The following is a 19,666-nucleotide window of genomic DNA, read 5'->3' as shown; positions in this document are numbered from 1 at the left end:
ACTGACTGATTCCACATCCCAGATACGCAATTACCCATTTGTCACAAACGGCTCCAGTATCTCAGTTGTAAAAATCCAGTTCAGTGGTGTTTCTTTTTCTATTTTTACACTAAGTACTCCTCTTGGCAATGTATGACATTAACTATTGATGGAGTCCTTCTAGACTTGGAGAAAGAAAGGTTTTCAAGAGAATAACCCAGAGGGGTGAGGGGAAGAATCACTAGCCAAGTACTGATCAGAATCTGGTGCTCAGACCTGCCCCAGATGCACACTGGTTGTGACTAGGTTTTCTTGTTGTTAAACCCTCAGCATTACTGACATTTTGGGTGGGGTGATTCTTTGTAGTGGGGGCTCTCCTGTGCATGAGAAGATGTTTAGTAGCATCTGTGGCATCTGCCCACAAGAAGCACCCTACACTATTCCACCCTGGGACAACAAAAATATCCCCAGACATCACCCTGGGCTGCCAAATCATCTTTTGTTGAGAACCACCTTCTTAAATATTAGTTTCTTCATCTGTAAAGTGAAAGTGAAGAGCTGCTGTTGATTTAAGGTGGAATGATGCATTCAAAAGAGTAATGTGCTACATGAATATAAGGTATGATTATTTAATAGACACATTTCTTTGTTCACACATTGAATTTTAGATATCTTCACAGGTAACAGATTTGGCCAGTCTCAGCTGACCAATGAAGTTGTATAGCAGAATTCCATCCTCTTTACAGCTGCAAAATCAAGAGTTAAGAATTTATAGATGCATTGATGCTTTAACCCTCTGCATAACCAAAGAAAAGATTCAAGCACCAAATGGGGATTTGATCAATTAGGTTTATTCTAACTTTGAAGATCTTTGAAAATAAAGAAATTAGAGTGGGATTAATACTCCTAGAATAATAAACATCCATTCCCTAGAATCATAATAACTCCCAGTTATTAGAGTAAAATTAATTTCCTTTTAAAGTTACTGGTTTTCTGGAGAACTCATATGCTATAGACAGGTCCTCAGAAGCAAACTGCTCAGAATGGAGCTGTAGACCTCTGGTTGTTCTGGAGATGTTAATTCTCCACCTTTGCAAAGAGTTAAGGAGGTGAGAAGGCATAGCAGGGAAGCAGACAGCATAGAGGAAGGATGGCCAAGGTGCTCAAATCAAGAGCAAAACCTATTGCTTGGTATAGTTAAATGGATGAAAGAAATCTGAAATCTGAAGGCAAGTCTGTGCATAGTAGCAGCAGGTACCACACGAAGGCAGGAATTCCTGTTCTGGAGGGAACTTTGAGTATACTGACGCCAGGTCTTCATACATTTTGCTGGGATCTGTAACTTCTAACACTGCTATGAAATCTTAGAAGTTAGAAAATTTTCCTGGAGTGCTCTGTAGTCATTCATCTTAAAAATAATAGGAATTAAAAAAAAATCTCCATGCTAAAAGAGGTGCTTTGCACTCAATTCTGTTCTTTTATTAATTCTTCACATACAGAGAGAAAGACTGCTAATACAGTTGTTAGATGTCTTTGTTTCTTTGTTGCAAGTCATGTTTGCATTATGTCAAGGTTATAAAAGAATCAGCATCAATCAACAAAACAAGTTAAGAGAAAAGATGAGAAAGGTTTAAAAATGAGTATCTTATTGCTGGTAGTGATGATTGAAGTAGAACAAAACAAGTTGTTGCATTGGAAAGCTGAGGTCATGGAAGGGAAGGAAATCAGCTGGAAAAGGGGGCCTGGATTTGAGTTTTCTTAACTCCTCTAAATGGGATATTAGCACATAAATCCAGAGAGGTGGGGCAATGATGCAAAGACTAGAAACTCAAATTATTATTTTCCCCCTCATTTTAATCCTTTATCCATCTTCTCAAGTGATATTTACTTCAGCTGAATGTAGTACCTATAGTAAATGCACACTTGTACCACATATATTTAAACAACTTCAGTTTTCTTTTAATTGACAACATTGGAGGAGAAAAAGAATATTATTTTAGAATACTAGAGTGTCTGGTCCTTTAAATTTTGGCAGATATGGAAAACATCCATGAGACAGGAGACATTTTCCTCTTGTGTTTAAACCTGTAATAAAATATGGCTGACAGACTAATTATAAATGTTTTATATATTTTGCACATATGTGCTCCTCTCTAAACCAATTTAATTCCCATTAATGCTAATCTTGTTAATGCCCACTCAGAGAGAAAAGGAATACTCTTTATAAACTATTGATTTATTTGAGCTATTTAAATGGGGGATGGGCAAAAACAGATAGAAGAAAATCCACCATTTTACCCACATTTATATTTCTTAGAATAATTTCCAAATATTAATGAATACTAGGTTATATGTGGTGTGAGTAGGAAATGGGGAAAAATTAAAGTGACAAAGTGACATTCCATCACCCATGAAAAATAATGGTGCTGTAAATAAAACATTTATTATATTTTTTCTAGCTCCAAGGGTAGAAATGAAACAGTTCAAAGAGAAGCAGATTTTCTTCGTTAAAAAGGAGGTCAAGGAAAATGAGATTCATACCTATAAGCTCTTACTGAAGTCAAGGTTTTACTTAAAAAGAAAAAAATCAAACAACCAGTATGTGAATTATGCTCCTACCATATATTGTCCTGTTCCTATTGTGATTGCCACTTCTATCTCTGTACAAGAATCCCATGATTTCCCTCACCCTCAATCAAGCTGAGATTTCCACATCTCAGGATACTTTACCAAGCCAACATCTGCTCTTGAATGGTGTCGTGTCCAAGTCTGAGTGGTTTCCTTGAACATTTGTGACTCCTTGTGACTGAATGCCATGAGGTAAGCCTGGCACTGAGAAAGCAGTAGGAAACCTTCCCTGTCCCCAGCTAGCTAACCATTTCTAAAGGTACAGAGGCTATTTCCCATCCCCCCGGAGAAATGTGGCATCAACTAGGAACAAGTGGAAGATGGGATTTTGTCCAGGGGCCACCATCTGGCTTTAAGTCTTGTAACCTTCTTGAGACTCAGCTTCCTTATCTGTAAAATGGGGACAATAATCTTTTTGTACCATTGTTAGAGCATGTAGCAGAGTAAGGATGGGAAAAGGTGTTTTATTTGAAAGCACTGAGACAACTGGGAAGTGCTGTGCAAACAAACATGCAGTATCATTAATTGGGAAATGTTTTTTTAAAAATGGCACAGAAAAAAAAATAGAGGGAGAAAAGCGTAAGGTTAGAAAGATACCAATGTTCTAGGGGCCTTTCAATAGAGAAGGAGAAAGGTTTGTTCTCCAGATTTTCTGCAAAGTTTTAACGGCAACTGATGCTCATGCTTTATAATTGTGTACATAAAACATAAAATACACATTGAAAACTTAAAGTGTGAAAGTGAGTGAAGTTTTCCTTGCTTATCCAAATGTTTGGCGTGAGTGAAACAGGAAGATGGGGCAGAGGCGAGAAAATCCCTTAACATTCATTGAAAAAAATACTGAAACCAATATTTTCAGCACAAATATTAAATGGCCTTTTTCTCTACCGATTGGTAAAAAAATATATTATATCTTGATATTTTCTTTTTTCTTTTTAAATTATATCATTATCCGTCCCAGCCGAAGTCCTGCCCGGTCATCTGGTAGAACTTGAGGTTGAAGGGCCGGTAGAAGTCGCGCAGCCTGCGCACCACCTCGCCGTCAATGTCGGGGTGCGTCCTGCCCTTGGTCTTGCCCAGGCAGTGGGGCTTGCTGCTCCCCTCGGCCTTCTTCAGGCAGGGGAAGCCCTTGGTCTTGTTGAAGTAGAAGTGCTTGTCCGTGATGATCCTCTTGAGGCCCAGGAAGTCCTGCACGCGGCCCAGCTCGCCGGCCGGGTCGCGGATGAGCCGCTCGCCGCTCACGAAGAGCATCTGGCCGAGCGGGAAGTGGCACAGCCAGTGCTCCAGGTGCTTGGCGTAGATGCCGATCTGGATGGCGCTCCAGGACGTGTCGATGAGGCCCGCGCTGCGGTTGCGGAACGTCAGGCTCTCGAAGGTGGGGATGTCGGGCCGCTTGGACAGCGTCTGCGTGTAGTCCGAGATGGCCCTTGTCACCGGGTCGCGCACCACCACGATGAGCTTGGTGTCCTTGGACATGGCCGAGATGCGCGCCGGTGCCTCCCGGGTGACGAAGTAGCTGGGCGTCTTCTCCATGGTGATCTGCCCGTCCAGGGTTCTGGGCATCAGCTCCCTGGGCAAAGCAAAGAGGTAGGTTAGGGCCTGGAGAGTGAGGGCTTCCCTGACTTACACAGAGAGCTCGTCCAAGGAGAGGGAGCGCCATGCGCGTTCTGGAATCAGACGGCCTAAGTCATCCTGCCAGCTCTCCACTGAAGACGTGTGACCACGGCGTCCCTCATGTATTTACTGGGAAATGTAACCTGATCAATCACATATGGCTGCTGTGATGATTAAAAACAAGTGATATACCTCAATAGCTTAGCAAAGTGCCTGGCACTGAGTATGTACTGTGCAGCTTTTATTTTTTATCATTTTCAATACACTATGCTGTAAGGAAATAAACTTGATCACATCCTTTTGGTGAATTAGAATATTGTAATAAACACAATTATGCTTCTGTGAGATGGTATTAAAATACCCTGGGACCTTTCTGTAGTTTCCTTAATAAACAAAGCAATTATAGCTAATACAATATCATAGCACAGTGCACAAAATACTTCTTTGTAATTCCTGAATTTTCCTGTAACAAACAAGACTTATTAAAGAATCCATCTTTTACCTAGTACTGAAACCATCATTGCAGTAGTCTGCATATCTTGGTTCCCATGTTGTAGTATATTTTCATGTATGTCAAAGTAAATTCTCTCTATTGCTTGAAATGTTCTTGATGCTCCTTGTCTGTTTATTCTTTCTAATGAATGTTAGGATCACTTCGTCATGTTAAAAACAAAAATATGATTGGAGTATTGATGCAGCAGACATTGTCCCCACCAGGGTGAGTCAAAAAGTATGAGCTGGAGAGATAAAATCTATTTACTTTTCCAATTGAAAAGTATTGCCATTAAATCCACTACTTATTTGATTTTTTTCCCTAATATTAAGGTACTATCTTTCTAATTCCAAGTTTTATAAGAAATTGATGCTGCTCAAATCAATATCAGAATAAATATATTTGGGGGCATTTATTGCAATGGCTAAACGTATTTGTCCTTTGATCCACTGATATGAAGAATCAAACTTAGAAAACTCTTATATTGGATTCTCTTTTATTCCTGTAATAAATTCCATTTGATCATGTATACTACACATGATCTTTTAATATAGTCCTAGATTTGATGCATTATTATGTTTGTTCTGAATTTTCATCCATAATTATTAATAGGATGTTCCTGTAGTTTTTCTTTTGATCAATAGCTTAATCACTTGTTAGAATATGAATCATTCTATAAATAAAGGGGTTTGAGAAAAGTTTCATATTTTCTATACCCTAGAGAAGCTTAAGTAGCAAAATAATTTTCCATTACTTCAAAATTTCATGGATGTTAGTAATGAAGCCATCTAATGCTGGCACTTTGTGGGGGGTGAAGGTAAGGACAGAACTCAAACCCTTAAATATATTTTCAGTTCCTTTTATGGTTTTTTTTTTTGTGTGTGTAATGCTCTGCCTTGTGCCAATTTTGGAAGTTAGTATTTTTTCTAAAAAGCACCCAATTGAGTGGTTGAAGTTATATCTCCAGTCTCAACTTTAATTTTGTAATTTTGTGTCTTCTGTCTTCCTGCTTTCTAGCTTGCATTATCTTTTTAAATTCATTTATTTGCACTTTAACTTTTTAACTTGCCCTTTACTCCTTTTCTATTTATGCTTCTTGTTCTTCCAATTTATTTAACTGAATCCTTAGATCATTTCCTTTCAATCTCTTTTTTCAGTAATAAAAGCATTTTGAGGCTTTTATTTTCCCTTTAAATACACACTTGATAGAATTCTACAAGTTTTGACATGTCCTGTTGTCATTTTGATAACTTCTTAAATATTTGGTTAATTGCATTTTGTACTTTTTTTCCCCCTCTTTAGTCCAGGTATTATCTAGGATTGCTCTGATTTTTATTGTTAAGTCTAATGGTTGCTTTGGTTTTTTAAATAATTTTATTACCAATTTTTATTTTACCTTTGTAATAAAATAATATACTCTATGTTATATGAGTTGGCCTTTGTTGAATTCCTGTAGTTTTGTCCCACGTATACAATTTACTAAAAACATATGATGAAGAGGGGCGAGGCCAAGATGACGGCATGAGAAGAGCAGCGGAAATCTCCTCCCAAAACCACATATATTTATGAAAATATAACAAAGACAACTCTTCCTAGAATAGAGACCAGAGGACACAGGACAACATCCAGACCTGCGAGAACCCAATGCCTTGCAAAGGGGGTAAGATACAAGCCCCGGCCCTGCGGGACCCGAGCGATCCTCCCCCCAGCTCCCGGTGGGAGGAGAGGAGTCAGCAGGGAGGGAGAAGGAGCCTAGGACTGCTGAACACCCAGCCCCAGACATCTGGACCAGAGTCCAGACACAGTGCATGCACGGGGTCTTGGATTCTAGGGAAACAGGGAAGCAAGACCTCTGAGCGGGTCCCTCGAGAACAAAGAAAAGCGAGTGGCTTTTTTTTTTTTTTTTTTTGGCGAGTGCTTTTTAGAAGTCTTAAAGGGACAGGGATCCCAATACTAGGGAAACAGGGCAGCAAGACCAGTGAGTGGGTCCCTGAGGCCAGCGCCTGAGGACAAAGAAATGGGAGCGGCTTTTTTTTTTGTTGTTGTTGTTGTTGTTCTGTTTTTGCGAGTGCTTTTTTGGAAGTCTTAAAGGGACAGGGTGGGACACTTAGTCAGGAGGCAGGGAATCTGGGGATCTCTGGGCACTCTAACCCTCTGGGCAGCAGGGATCACGGAGGCCCGTCACGGACATAAATAGCCTCCCGGCCACTACCCCTCCAACGCAACTCCACCATTTTGGAGCAGCAGCCCGAGCCAGGTTACGCCCAGAGGAACAGTGGAGATAAACTCCATAGCAGCCCTGCAGAAATCAGAAGCCCTGTCTGCGTGCAGCTGCCCAGCACAAGCCACTAGAGGTCACTGTTCTCCCAGGAGAGGAAGGCCACAAACCAACAAGAAGGGAAGTTCTTCCAGCTGTCACTCATCCCAGCTTTGCAAACTATTTCTATCACCATGAAAAGGCAAAATTACAGGCAAACCAAGATAACAGAGACAACACCAGAGAAGGAGACAGACCTAACCAGTCTTACTGAAAAAGAATTCAAAACAAAAATCATAAACATGCTGACAGAGATGCAGAGAAAAATGCAAGAGCAATGGGATGAAGTCTGGAGGGAGATCACAGATGTCAGGAAGGAGACCACAGAAGTGAAACAAACTCTGGAAGGATTTATAAGCAGAATGGATAAGATGCAAGAGGCCATTGATGGAACAGAAACCAGAGAACAGGAATGCATAGGAACTGACATAGAGAGAAAAGGATCTCCAGGAATGAAAAAATATTAACAGAACTGTGTGACCAATCCAAAAGGAACAATATCCTTATTATAGGGGTACCAGAAGAAGAAGAGAGAGAAAAAGGGATAGAAAGTGTCTTTGAAGAAATAATTGCTGAAAACTTCCCCAAACTGGGGGAGGAAATAATCAAACAGACCACAGAAATACACAGAACCCCCAACAGAAAGGATCAAAGGAGGACAACACCAAGACACATAATAATTAAAATGGCAAAGATCAAGGACAAGGAAAGAGTTTTCAAGGCAGCTAGAGAGAAAAAGGTCACCTATAAAGGAAAACCCATCAGGCTAACATCAGACTTTTCAACAAAAACCCTACAGGCCAGAAGAGAATGGCATGATATATTTAATGCAATGAAACAAAAGGGCCTTGAACCAAGGATACTGTATCCAGCACAACTATCATTTAAATATCATGGCAGGATTAAACAATTCCAAGACAAACAAAAGCTGAGGGAATTTGCCTCCCACAAACCACCTGTACAGGGCATCTTACAGGGACTGCTCTAGATGGGAGCACTCCTAGAAAGAGCACAGAACAAAACACCCAACATATGAAGAATGGAGGACGAGGAATAAGAAGGGAGAGAAGAAAAGAATCTCCAGACAGCGTATATAACAGCTCAATAAGTGAGCTAAGTTAGGTGGTAAGATACTAAAGAGGCTAACCCTGAACCTTTGGTAACCACGAATTTAAAGCCTACAATGGCAATAAGTACATATCTTTCAATAGTCACCCTAAATGTAAATGGACTGAATGCACCAATGAAAAGACACAGAGTAATAGAATGGATAAAAAAGCAAGACCCATCTATATGCTGCTTACAAGAAACTCACCTCAAACCCAAAGACATGTACAGACTAAAAGTCAAGGGATGGAAAAACATATTTCAGGCAAACAACAGTGAGAAGAAAGCAGGGGTTGCAGTACTAATATCAGACAAAACAGACTTCAAAACAAAGAAAGTAACAAGAGATAAAGAAGGACACTACATAATGATAAAGGGCTCAGTCCAACAAGAGGATATAACCATTCTAAATATATATGCACCCAAAACAGGAGCACCAGCATATGTGAAACAAATACTAACAGAACCAAAGGGGGAAATAGACTGCAATGCATTCATTTTAGGAGAATTCAACACACCACTCACCCCAAAGGATAGATCCACTGGGCAGAAAATAAGTAAGGACATGGAGGCACTGAACAACACAGTAGAGCAGATGGACCTAATAGACATCTATAGAACTCTACATCTAAAAGCAACAGGATATACATTCCTCTCAAGTGCACATGGAACATTCTCCAGAATAGACCACATACTAGCCCACAAAAAGAGCCTCAGCAAAATCCAAAATATTGAAATTCTACCAACCAATTTTTCAGACCACAAAAGTATAAAAGCAGAAATAAATTCTACAAAGAAAACAAAAAGGCTCACAAACACATGGAGGCTAAACAACATGCTCCTAAATAATCAATGGATCAACGAACAAATTAAAATAGAGATCAAGGAATATATGGAAACAAATGACAACAACAACACAAAGCCCCAACTTCTGTGGGATGCAGTGAAAGCAGTCCTAAGAGGAAAGTATATAGCAATCCAGGCACACTTGATGAAGGAAGAACAATCCCAAATGAATAGTCTAACATCACAATTATCGAAATTGGAAAAAGAAGAACAAATGAGGCCTAAAGTCAGCAGAAGAAGGGACATAACAAAGATCAGAGAAGAAATAAACAAAATGGAGAAGAATAAAACAATAGAAAAAAATCAATGAAACCAAGAGCTGGTTCTTTGAGAAAATAAACAAAATAGATAAGCCTGTAGCCAAACTTAGTAAGAGAAAAAGAGAATCAACACAAATCAATAGAATCAGAAATGAGAATGGAAAAATCACGACAGACTCCACAGAAATACAAAGAATTATTAAGGACTACTATGAAAGCCTATATGCCAACAAGCTGGAAAACCTAGAAGAAATGGACAATTTCCTAAAAAAATACAATCTTCCAAGACTGACCAAGGAAGAAACACAAAAGTTAAACAAACCAATTACAAGCAAAGAAATTGAAATGGTAATCAAAAAACTACCCAAGAACAAAGCACCTGGGCCGGATGGATTTACCTTGGAATTTTATCAGACACACAGAGAATACATAATACCCATTCTCCTTAAAGTTTTCCAAAAAATAGAAGAGGAGGGAGTACTCCCAAACTCATTCTATAAAGCCAACATCACCCTAATACCAAAACTAGGCAAAGACCCCACCAAAAAAGAAAATTACAGACCAATATCCCTGATGAATGTAGATGCAAAAATACTCAATAAAATATTAGCAAACAGAATTCAAAAATATATCAAAAGGATCATACACCATGACCAAGTGGGATTTATCCCAGGGATGCAGGAATGGTACAACATTCGAAAGTCCATCAACATCATCCACCACATCAACAAAAAGAAAGACAAAAACCACATGATCATCTCCATAGATGCTAAAAAAGCATTTGACAAAATTCAACATCCATTCATGATAAAAACTCTCAGCAAAATGGGTATAAAGGACTAGTAACTCAACATAATAAAGGCCATATATGATAAACCCACAGCCAACATTAAACTGAACAGTGAGAAGCTGAAAGCTTTTCCTCTGAGATCAGGAACAAGACAGGGATGCCCACTCTCCCCACTGTTATTTAACATAGTACTGGAGGTCCTAGCCATGGCAATCAGACAAAGCAAAGAAATAAAAGGAATCCAGATTGGTAAAGAAGAAGTTAAACTGTCACTATTTGCAGATGACATGATATTGTACATAAAAAACCCTAAAGACTCTACCCCAAAACTACTAGAACTGATATCGGAATACAGCAAAGTTGCAGGATATGAAATCAACACACAGAAATCTGTAGCTTTCCTATACACTAACAATGAACCAATAGAAAGAGAAATCAGGAAAACAATTCCATTCACAATTGTATCAAAAAGAATAAAATACCTAGGAATAAACCTAACCAAAGAAGTGAAAGACCTATACCCTGAAAACTACAAGTCACTCTTAAGAGAAATTAAAGGGAACACTAACAAATGGAAACTCATCCCATGCTTGTGGCTAGAAAGAATTAATATTGTCAAAATGGTCATTCTGCCCTAAGCAATATACAGATTTGATGCAATCCCTATCAAATTACCAGCAACATTCTTCAATGAACTGGAACAAATAATTCAAAAATTCATATGGAAACACCAAGACCCCGAATAGCCAAAGCAATCCTGAGAAAGAAGAGTAAAGTAGGGGGGATTTCACTCCCCAACTTCAAGCTCTACTACAAAGCCATAGTAATCAAGACAATTTGGTACTGGCACAAGAACAGAGCCACAGACCAGTGGAACAGACTAGAAACTCCAGAAATTAACCCAAACATATATGGGCAATTAATATTTCATAAAGGAGCCATGGACATACAATGGTGAAATGACAGTCTCTTCAACAGATGGTGCTGGCAAAACTGGACAGCTACATGTAGGAGAATGAAACTGGACCATTGTCTAACCCCATACACAAAAGTAAATTCAAAATGGATCAAAGACCTGAGTGTAAGTCATGATACCATTAAACTCTTGGAAAAAAACATAGGCAAAAACCTCTTAGACATAAACATGAGTGACCTCTTCTTGAACATATCTCCCCGGGCAAGGAAAACAACAGCAAAAATGAACAAGTGGGACTATATTAAGCTGAAAAGCTTCTGTACAGCAAAAGACACCATCAATAGAACAAAAAGGAACCCTACAGTATGGGAGAATATATTAGTAAATGACAGATCCGATAAAGGCTTGACGTCCAGAATATATAAAGAGCTCACACACCTCAACAAACAAAAAACAAATAACCCAATTAAAAAATGGGCCGAGGAACTGAACAGGCAGTTCTCCAGAAAAGAAATACAGATGGCCAACAGACACATGAAAAGATGCTCCACATCGCTAATTATCAGAGAAACGCAAATTAAAACCACAATGAGGTATCACCTCACACCAGTAAGGATAGCTGCCATCCAAAAGACAAACAACAACAAATGTTGGCGAGGTTGTGGAGAAAGGGGAACCCTCTTACACTGCTGGTGGGAATGTAAATTAGTTCAACCATTGTGGAAAGCAGTATGGAGGTTCCTCAAAATGCTCAAAAATAGACTTACCATTTGACCCAGGAATACCACTCCTAGGAATTTACCCTTAGAATACAGCACTCAAGTTTGAAAAAGACAGATGCACCCCTATGTTTATCGCAGCACTATTTACAATAGCCAAGAATTGTAAGCAACCTAAGTGTCCGTCAGTAGATGAATGGATAAAGAAGATGTGGTACATATACTGAATGGAATATTACTCAGCCATAAGAAGAAAACAAATCCTACCATTTGCAACAACATGGATGGAGCTAGAGGGTATTATGCTCAGTGAAATAAGCCAAGCGGAGAAAGAGAAATACTAAATGATTTCACTCATCTGTAGAGTATAAGAACAAAGCAAAAACTGAAGGAACAAAACAGCAGCAGAATCACAGAAACCAAGAATGGACGAACAGGTACCAAAGGGAAAGAGACTCGGGAGGATGGGTGGGTAGGGAGGGATAAGGGGTGGGAAGAAGAAAGGGGGTATTATGATTAGCATGCATAATGGGGGGGTGGGAGAAAGGGGAGGGCTGCACAACACAGAGAAGACAAGTATTGATTATACAACATTTTGCTATGCTGATGGACAGTGACTGTAAAGGGGTTTATAGCGGGGACCTGGTAAAGGGGAGAGCCTAGTAAACATAATATTCTTCATGTAATTGTAGATTAATGATAACAAAAAAAAATGAAAGAAAACAGGGATTACTCCCTGATAGGATAAAACTAACTGTAAATCAATGATTAAATATCCTTAGTTTTGATCATTTAAAGGGTGTCAGATGATCAGCTATGGAAGTACATTTTTCTGATAATATTCCTTTCTCTTAAAAAAAAAAACAAAAGCAGTACCTGTGTGGTGATCTCCAATAAGTTCTTCACAATGGTATAAAGGGCATATCAAAGTGTGGGCAAAGGGTTTGTTTGTGTTTATACAGAGGATCAAAGCCTAATTTGGCTACCCAGAATACGAATTAAGATACGATATGAAGAAGAACTTCCAACATCAACATTCTCTGGAAGAGTCATTCCAGAAGATGAACATCAAAAAACTTCAACAAAGATCCTGGCACTGTTGCAGTCGTAGCTGCATTCATCCCACCAGTTCCTAGACTTGCCATTGGAATGAAGAAGGAGATATTTAAGCTGGCCTGTGCATACAGTAAAACAACAAATTTGACTGGATCTAAACTGTCAGAACTCCACCAAGAATTAGGAGAAGTGCAAGTTGCAGCGCTCCAAAATCTTGCGACTACAGACTATCTACTGTTAAAAGAACATATGGGATGTGAACAGTTCCCAGGAATGTGTTGTTTTAATTTGTCTGATTTTTCTCAAACTATTCAAGTTCAGTTAGACAATATCCATCATATCATTGATAAGTTTTCACAAATGCCTAGGGTGCCTAACTGGTTTTCTTGGTTTCACTGGAGATGGCTGGTAATTGTAGGTCTGCTTTGGTTATGTAGCTGTATTCCTATTATGTTAATGTGTGTGTGCAATTTAATTAGTAGTTTAAAACCTATACATGCTTATGTTACTCTACAAGAAATAATCAATCTTTCCATGTTTTCTTCCATCTGCTACTTCTATAGCTTTTCTTCTTCCTTCCTAATTACAATCCTTAAGTAGAGTTCGTGCCTCATAATGAAATTACCGAGTATCATAATTCTTCCAAGTTGTAAAGATACCTGAAGACAAATGCTGGGCATAAAAGCCACAGGGCATAAATCTGCAAAGAAGTAAAAAACCAACCTTTTCAAACAATATTACTTCTCTCTCACTTACCAACTTTACATTTCCCTGTATGGCCCCGGAAGATGACTGGTTAGCCAGAGACGGGTAAGATTCCTCAAGGGAGGAACAACCTAAGACAGGCACAGTCGCAGGGGGGCCATCCGGTGAGAAATTTGGGATCAATAGAGGTGAGGCTTAGAACCTCACCCCCCCTGTTTTGAGAGAAATCTTCTGCATCCATGGATGTTTTGTTGGCCTTGTCTAGCTTGGATTAATACTTAGTCTAGAGGCACACACCTGATTATCTACATTTGCCCTCTTACAGCACTAAACTATGTTTTCTACCTTTATCTTACATCTACCTACCACTTCAGCATTTTATTAAAAATAATAATAATAAATAATAACAATAATAATAAGGGAGAAATGTGGGATTCACATATAAATCAAGTATAAAAATCAAACGAATATTCATATTTGACCTTATTGTTTATAGTTCATAATGCGTGATCAAAACTGAAAGTTTCTGTGATGACTGCCCTTGCACTGTTCACCATGTAAGAACTTGTTCGTTATGCTTCAGAAGATTGGAGACTGTTGAGAACTAGGCTTGGGGTTGATTAATGATTGTGCATTGAGTCCTCTATAAAGAATTTTATTGTTGTTAACAACCATTTGATTAATAAATATGAGAGATACCCTCCCAACAAAAAAAAGAAGAAATTCATATAAAGATGTGTGATGTTGCTCTTTGAAAATATATTCTTACGGATCTAAGAGATTTCTTTTATTAAAGTGCATTCTATATTTAAAAAAATATATATGATGAAATATTTCAAGCATTTCTCAAAGTAGAGAGAACCTTACCTCCAACTTCAAGGAGTAACAACCTGGTGGCCAATTTCATTTCATTCATAACTTCTCCATCTCTATTTCCCACACTCCAGATGAATTACTTTGAAGTCTATCTCAGATATCATACCAATTGGTCATACACTTCCTGGTTCCCATCTGCATTATTTCTGGCACAAATTCCTCAACATCTGTGGCCATAAGCCACTGACCTTGGGCTAGTTTAAAGATGCAGGTTTTCTCACATTTTTGCTTTCTTTGATATTTCAGGCAGGTTATCTTTCATTGTTTTTTGAGGGGGAAATGATAATTAGATATCTGATTTCTGTTACTTTTGTTGTGGTTATTTTAAGAAGTCTGTAATTCCTTTTGCAAAAGAATTTGTAATGTGTCCCATTCCCTACTCCTTAAATATACCTTAAGATCTGGCCAAGATTAAGCAAAGACCAGACTTGGGGCTGACCCAAGGTAGACACAGAGGTTGTCGTTATCACCTATGACATGCTGGCGTCACTGTGGGACAGAATTGATGGATCCTGCCCCCGCAAAACTCCCTTCACAGATGGTGAGAAACTGGCTTGGCCAAACAACTTTGGAAGCTTAGCTTACACTTTTCTAAGATGAGCCAGGAGTTCTATCCAGACATTGCTGGAATATCTCAGTGAAGGAAATTTGATCAACTGTTTGAAAAAGTTTTGGACAGCAAAAGCAAACATCAAATCTCACTGCAGTGATAAGAAAGAGTATTTGTTGATTTAAAAAAAAAGGCGTTCTTGCTTCCTTTCCTATAATCCATGACTTTTAACCGCTTGACCTCCTATTTCCGCCAGTAAAATAGAGATAACATATTTCCCTCCCGAGCTACTGGTTGGCAGTCGCAGCCCTCCTCTTTTCCTATCTCTGGGGAATGCACAAATCCCCAGGAGCCTTTCAGCAGAAATTCACACTGCAGATTGTGCTGAGCAAGAGGAAATGCAACCAACATCTCTGAAAAAAGAAACCATATTTTACATTTAAATTACCTCCGTAGAGCCGGGGAAAGGCTATCCAAAATAGGAGGAGTTTGAAGAAGAAACAGCTAAAATGGGATTTCTGAAGAGAAACGTATTAATTACTGTCATCAACAGGACGCAGAAGACAAACTGGTTTAGCGTTGGGTGGAGTGAGAAGTCGGGTTAACTAAACTGCATGCCTGCAAGGTACTTTTTTCAAAAAGAAAGAACTTATCGTCTAAATACATCCTTAATGAAGCTTACCTTGTGGAGAGTGGTTGCTTTGTAAAAGGACTCACATCAGGATTCTTTAAATAGTGATGTGCTTTTTAATTTCTTTATTGGTTTTCTTTTTGCAATTTGAATTTTACTGTCCCTCAAAGAGGTCATCTCTGACATAAAATGAAATGCACATGTAATTGGAATACCATATTTCAAAGTGTTTAGGAGAACTTGGAAACGTTCCTCCCTTTCCTAAGCGAGGCATACACTGACTCTGCCCTCTACAAGGACATGGGCTCTGCATGGGCCAGGGGAAAGCCATCCCAGATCATGAAAGCTTTGTTATATACCAGATAAGGTATGGCAGCAAAAAGTGTGTGCAGGGAAAAGACACGTGAAGTTTGCCTCAAGTCAGACCAAGCTGGGAGGGGTATTTCCAGGCTAACAGCATAGCCTGTTTGGAGTCATTTACAGTAGGTAGGGGGTAGGAAAATGGGTAGAAACCAGAATAACAAGGAGAATTTAGAGAAGTTTATTTGTTTTCTCCTGACTAGGGCAAGGATAAGAAAGGATTTCATGAACAATTAAGGATGATTATGAGGTGGGGGCACATATTTGCTCTTTCTCCCTAAAGAATGTAATGAAAATTCACAATAGCCAGAAGGTGAAAGCATCTCAAATGTCCATGCATGGATGAATGGATGGGCTAGGCATACAATGGAATACTACTCAGGCTTAAAAAGGAGGGAATTCTGACACTTGCTGCTCATGGATGAACCTTGAAGACATGCTGCATAAGATAAGCCAGCCACAGATGGACATATATTGTGTGATTCCACTTACATGTGGGACCTAGAACAGTTAAATTTATAAAGACAGAAAGTAGGATAGTTCTTGTAGGGGTTGGGAGAGGAGCAATGGGGAGCTGTTCAATGGTACAGAATTTTCTGTACCATTGTGTGAGATGACAAGGGCTCTGGAGAGTACTTATTCACAGTGTAAGTGCACTGGACACTACTGAACTGTGCATTTAGTAATAGTTAAGATGGTAAGCTGTATGTTACTTCACCATAATTTATTAAAAAGAGAACTCACCAGAAGACAAGGGCTTCAATTGCATCAATGGAATTTAACTAGACAAAAGAGTTTTTTGGCTTTTCAGATGATTAAACATTAGCACAAGCTACTGGAAGGACGTTGTGGTTTTGCTTTGCTCTTGCTAGACCAAAGGGAATATGATAATTTATGAGATTCCATGGCGCTGTCTGAAATTAGAAAATGAGGTTTGTGGTCTGTGTCTGTCCACTGCTGGCTGGGTGACCAAAAGCGAGTCATTTAAACTTTTCTATTCTCAGTTTACTCACTTCAGAAAAACCAAGCCAAGGGTTTGGAAAATCTGGACTGTAAACAGAGTGTCAGTGTGACCATTACTATGGCAAGTATACCAAGAACTGTTCTTAAGAAAGCGATGCCTGGTGTTGGGAATTCCCCTCTGCCAAGAGCACCCCATCCAGCCCAGATCACAAGGGTCCAGAGAAGATTACAGAATCTCTGGCCTTTTCCTGAAACACCCACACACCCAGCCATGTGAGGCCCCACATGTATGATATTCAGACAGTGAGGATGTCTGATTTGAAAGCCATGAACTGGCAAAGCCAATCTGTTTGGAAGGACTGGCTTGTTTTATGGTGAGAGAGATGAGCTCAGTTTTTAAGGGGGTCCATGTCCTCCCATGCCATGTGGTACAGTTATACCAAGAATGCAGCTCTTTGGTAAGACTTCCATGTTATCCATGACCTTGTGCTACTTTGATGTCCTGGATTTATTTCATTTTGGATCTGATCAGTCACTCTGGGATAAGTCTCTATGGGCCTGAAGTTATTTGAGCAGATTACTACATAGTCTATGGTGTAGGAAATAGCCAATCAGGAGCCACTATCAACCTGCTAAATTGTGTATTCTTTTTTACTCAAACCCTAAGTCAAGTGAGTAGTTTATTCTAGGACTACTAAGATGACCCAGAAACCTTTCCTACTGCCTTCAGGACAGTGCCCCCACTCCCCAACAGTCCTTGAGATAAGGCCTCCCCTGGGAGAAAGTGGACACTGCTTTAGCACTGTCTACACCACCACCTCCACGGGCAGGGCACTACCCAGAGGGAGCCCTTGATGGCACTCAACAATACATATTCATTGTGCATATAACACATTCAGGAAAGTGTATTAAAGGAACTCATCTCCTGTGCCTTGGCCTTCTTACCATTTGGCCCATTGCCCCTGAATTCCCACTGCCCTCATCTTGTCTTCTTGCTTCCCCTGCCCTCCCACTGGAACTACCACTGGCCGTCTCTGTGGGGACTTCTTTCTTGAAAGAAATTACCCTTCTCCATTGTATGTTTCATGAAGAGTGATTGGTCAATGGTTACTCATGTATAAAAATAAATCTTGATCTCTCACCATATATTTTATATCTTACCATATATATTTTATCTCATACCATATATATCTCTTACCACATATTTTACCAGAATCAAGTCCAGATGGCTTGCATGTATAAATGTGAATCTAAAATAATAAAAGTTTTGGAAAGAAGCCTAGGAGAGTATCTTAATGATTTTGAGAGGGGCAGATATTTCTCAGGTTTCTTAAAGGAATAACTGCAAAGAAAAGAATGATAATTGGATTATATTAACAGAAGGAATTCCTGTTCCTCAAATGATACCATTAGAAAAGTAAAAAGGCAAGCCTTAAAACAGAAAATATTTTAAATATATATATCTGACAAAAATTTGTATCCATAATATATAGAGTTCCTTTAAATCAATGAGTGTAAAAAAGAAAAACCAGACAGCATAAAAGAAAAATGGGTACAATACTCGAATAGTCATTACATACAAAAAACAGTACCAGATTGTCACTAAATGTATGATAAAGCACTAAGCTTCATCAGTTATCAAGGGGATGCAAATCAAAACACCATTCTATAGGTCCACCTGAATGGCTAGGAGTGCAGAGAATTCAGAGTGCGAGCAAGGATATGGGACAACTGACTCTCTGTTGGTCTGGGTACAAATTGACATCATTACTTCAGAAAGCTGTTTGGTAGTATCCACCAAAGCTGAGCATGTACATAAGCTATGGCTCAGTGATTTCACTCCCACGAATATACTCAATAGAAATCATACAAACATTCACCAAAAGACATGTTCACAAATGTTATCATAGTTAACCATGATAGCCCAAAACATAAGCTACCCAAACATGCAGCAAAAATAGGATATATATCTATATGTATATATGTGTGTTTACATATATTTTTATTGATATAAACATATATATGTATGGTGTATATGTCTATCATGTGTATATATATGTATATGAAATACTATAGAGTTGGCATAAATGACAAAACCTGTGAGTGAATCTCAAAAACACAATGTTAACAAACACAGCCAGTCATGAAATGCATATATTATTTCTCTTATAAAAAGTGCAAAGACAGACAGAATTCACTTATAGTGTTAGATGTCAGGATAGTGGTTACTCTTGGGGTAATCAGTGACTGGAAGGGGGGCATAGGGGGCTTCTGGAGAGATGGAAATATCTCATTCTGTGATATGGGATTTATGTCCTCTGAATATTTTTATGTTTTAATAAAAAGTTTTCAAAACATAAAAAAATAGACAAATTTCCATAATTCTCAAAAAAATTCATTTCAAAAGTAGGGCATTTGTTAAACCAACTACATCTCCAATGTTTACTGAAAACTGATGGCAATTTTGATCATAAAGGAAAAGGAGATGGGCTTCCCTACTTAGGAACCAGCGTTGCTCTCAGTGACCCCTTCCCTCTTGCCCATCAGCACAGGGGCTGCCTAGCCTATGCCCCAGCTGAGTCCATGGTATTGTAATGGATGTGTTTCTAGAGCATGGACCCAGGTTACAGAAGTATTTGAAGAATGTGTTGCTTGCAGACATTTTAGCAATTGCTTCCTCATTTAATCTTTTAGTCATAGGAGAGAAAACATAGGTATTACATTCCCCAGTTTTTCTGATGAGGAAGCAGAGATTCCAAGAGGCTGAGCAGCGTTTGCAAGTTCCCGTGGTCAGCGTGCGGCAGGTGATGAGTGGTCCTCCTGATGCCTCATGCCAAGTAATGCCTATAGCACTGG

At 39.1% G+C, this 19,666-nt stretch overlaps 1 protein-coding gene across 1 annotated transcript in view; it reads right to left on the bottom strand.

Annotated features, from left to right (window-relative positions):
* Window positions 1–594: 594 nt before the first annotated feature.
* Window positions 595–19,666, bottom strand: part of HS3ST3A1 (heparan sulfate-glucosamine 3-sulfotransferase 3A1) — a 107,279-nt gene continuing 88,207 nt past the window's right edge. The window contains exon 2 of the mRNA XM_073234758.1: window positions 595–4,177. Within this exon, the coding sequence (XP_073090859.1) occupies window positions 3,556–4,177 (622 nt within the window). The 3' untranslated portion in view covers window positions 595–3,555. The remainder of the gene's footprint in view (window positions 4,178–19,666) is intronic.

Source organism: Manis javanica, chromosome 4 (assembly GCF_040802235.1).
Source record: "Manis javanica isolate MJ-LG chromosome 4, MJ_LKY, whole genome shotgun sequence".
In the NCBI taxonomy this organism is placed as follows: Eukaryota; Metazoa; Chordata; class Mammalia; order Pholidota; family Manidae; genus Manis; species Manis javanica.
The sequence above is the reverse complement of the archived record's forward strand: the minus strand, read 5'-3'. Positions and strand labels throughout refer to the sequence as shown.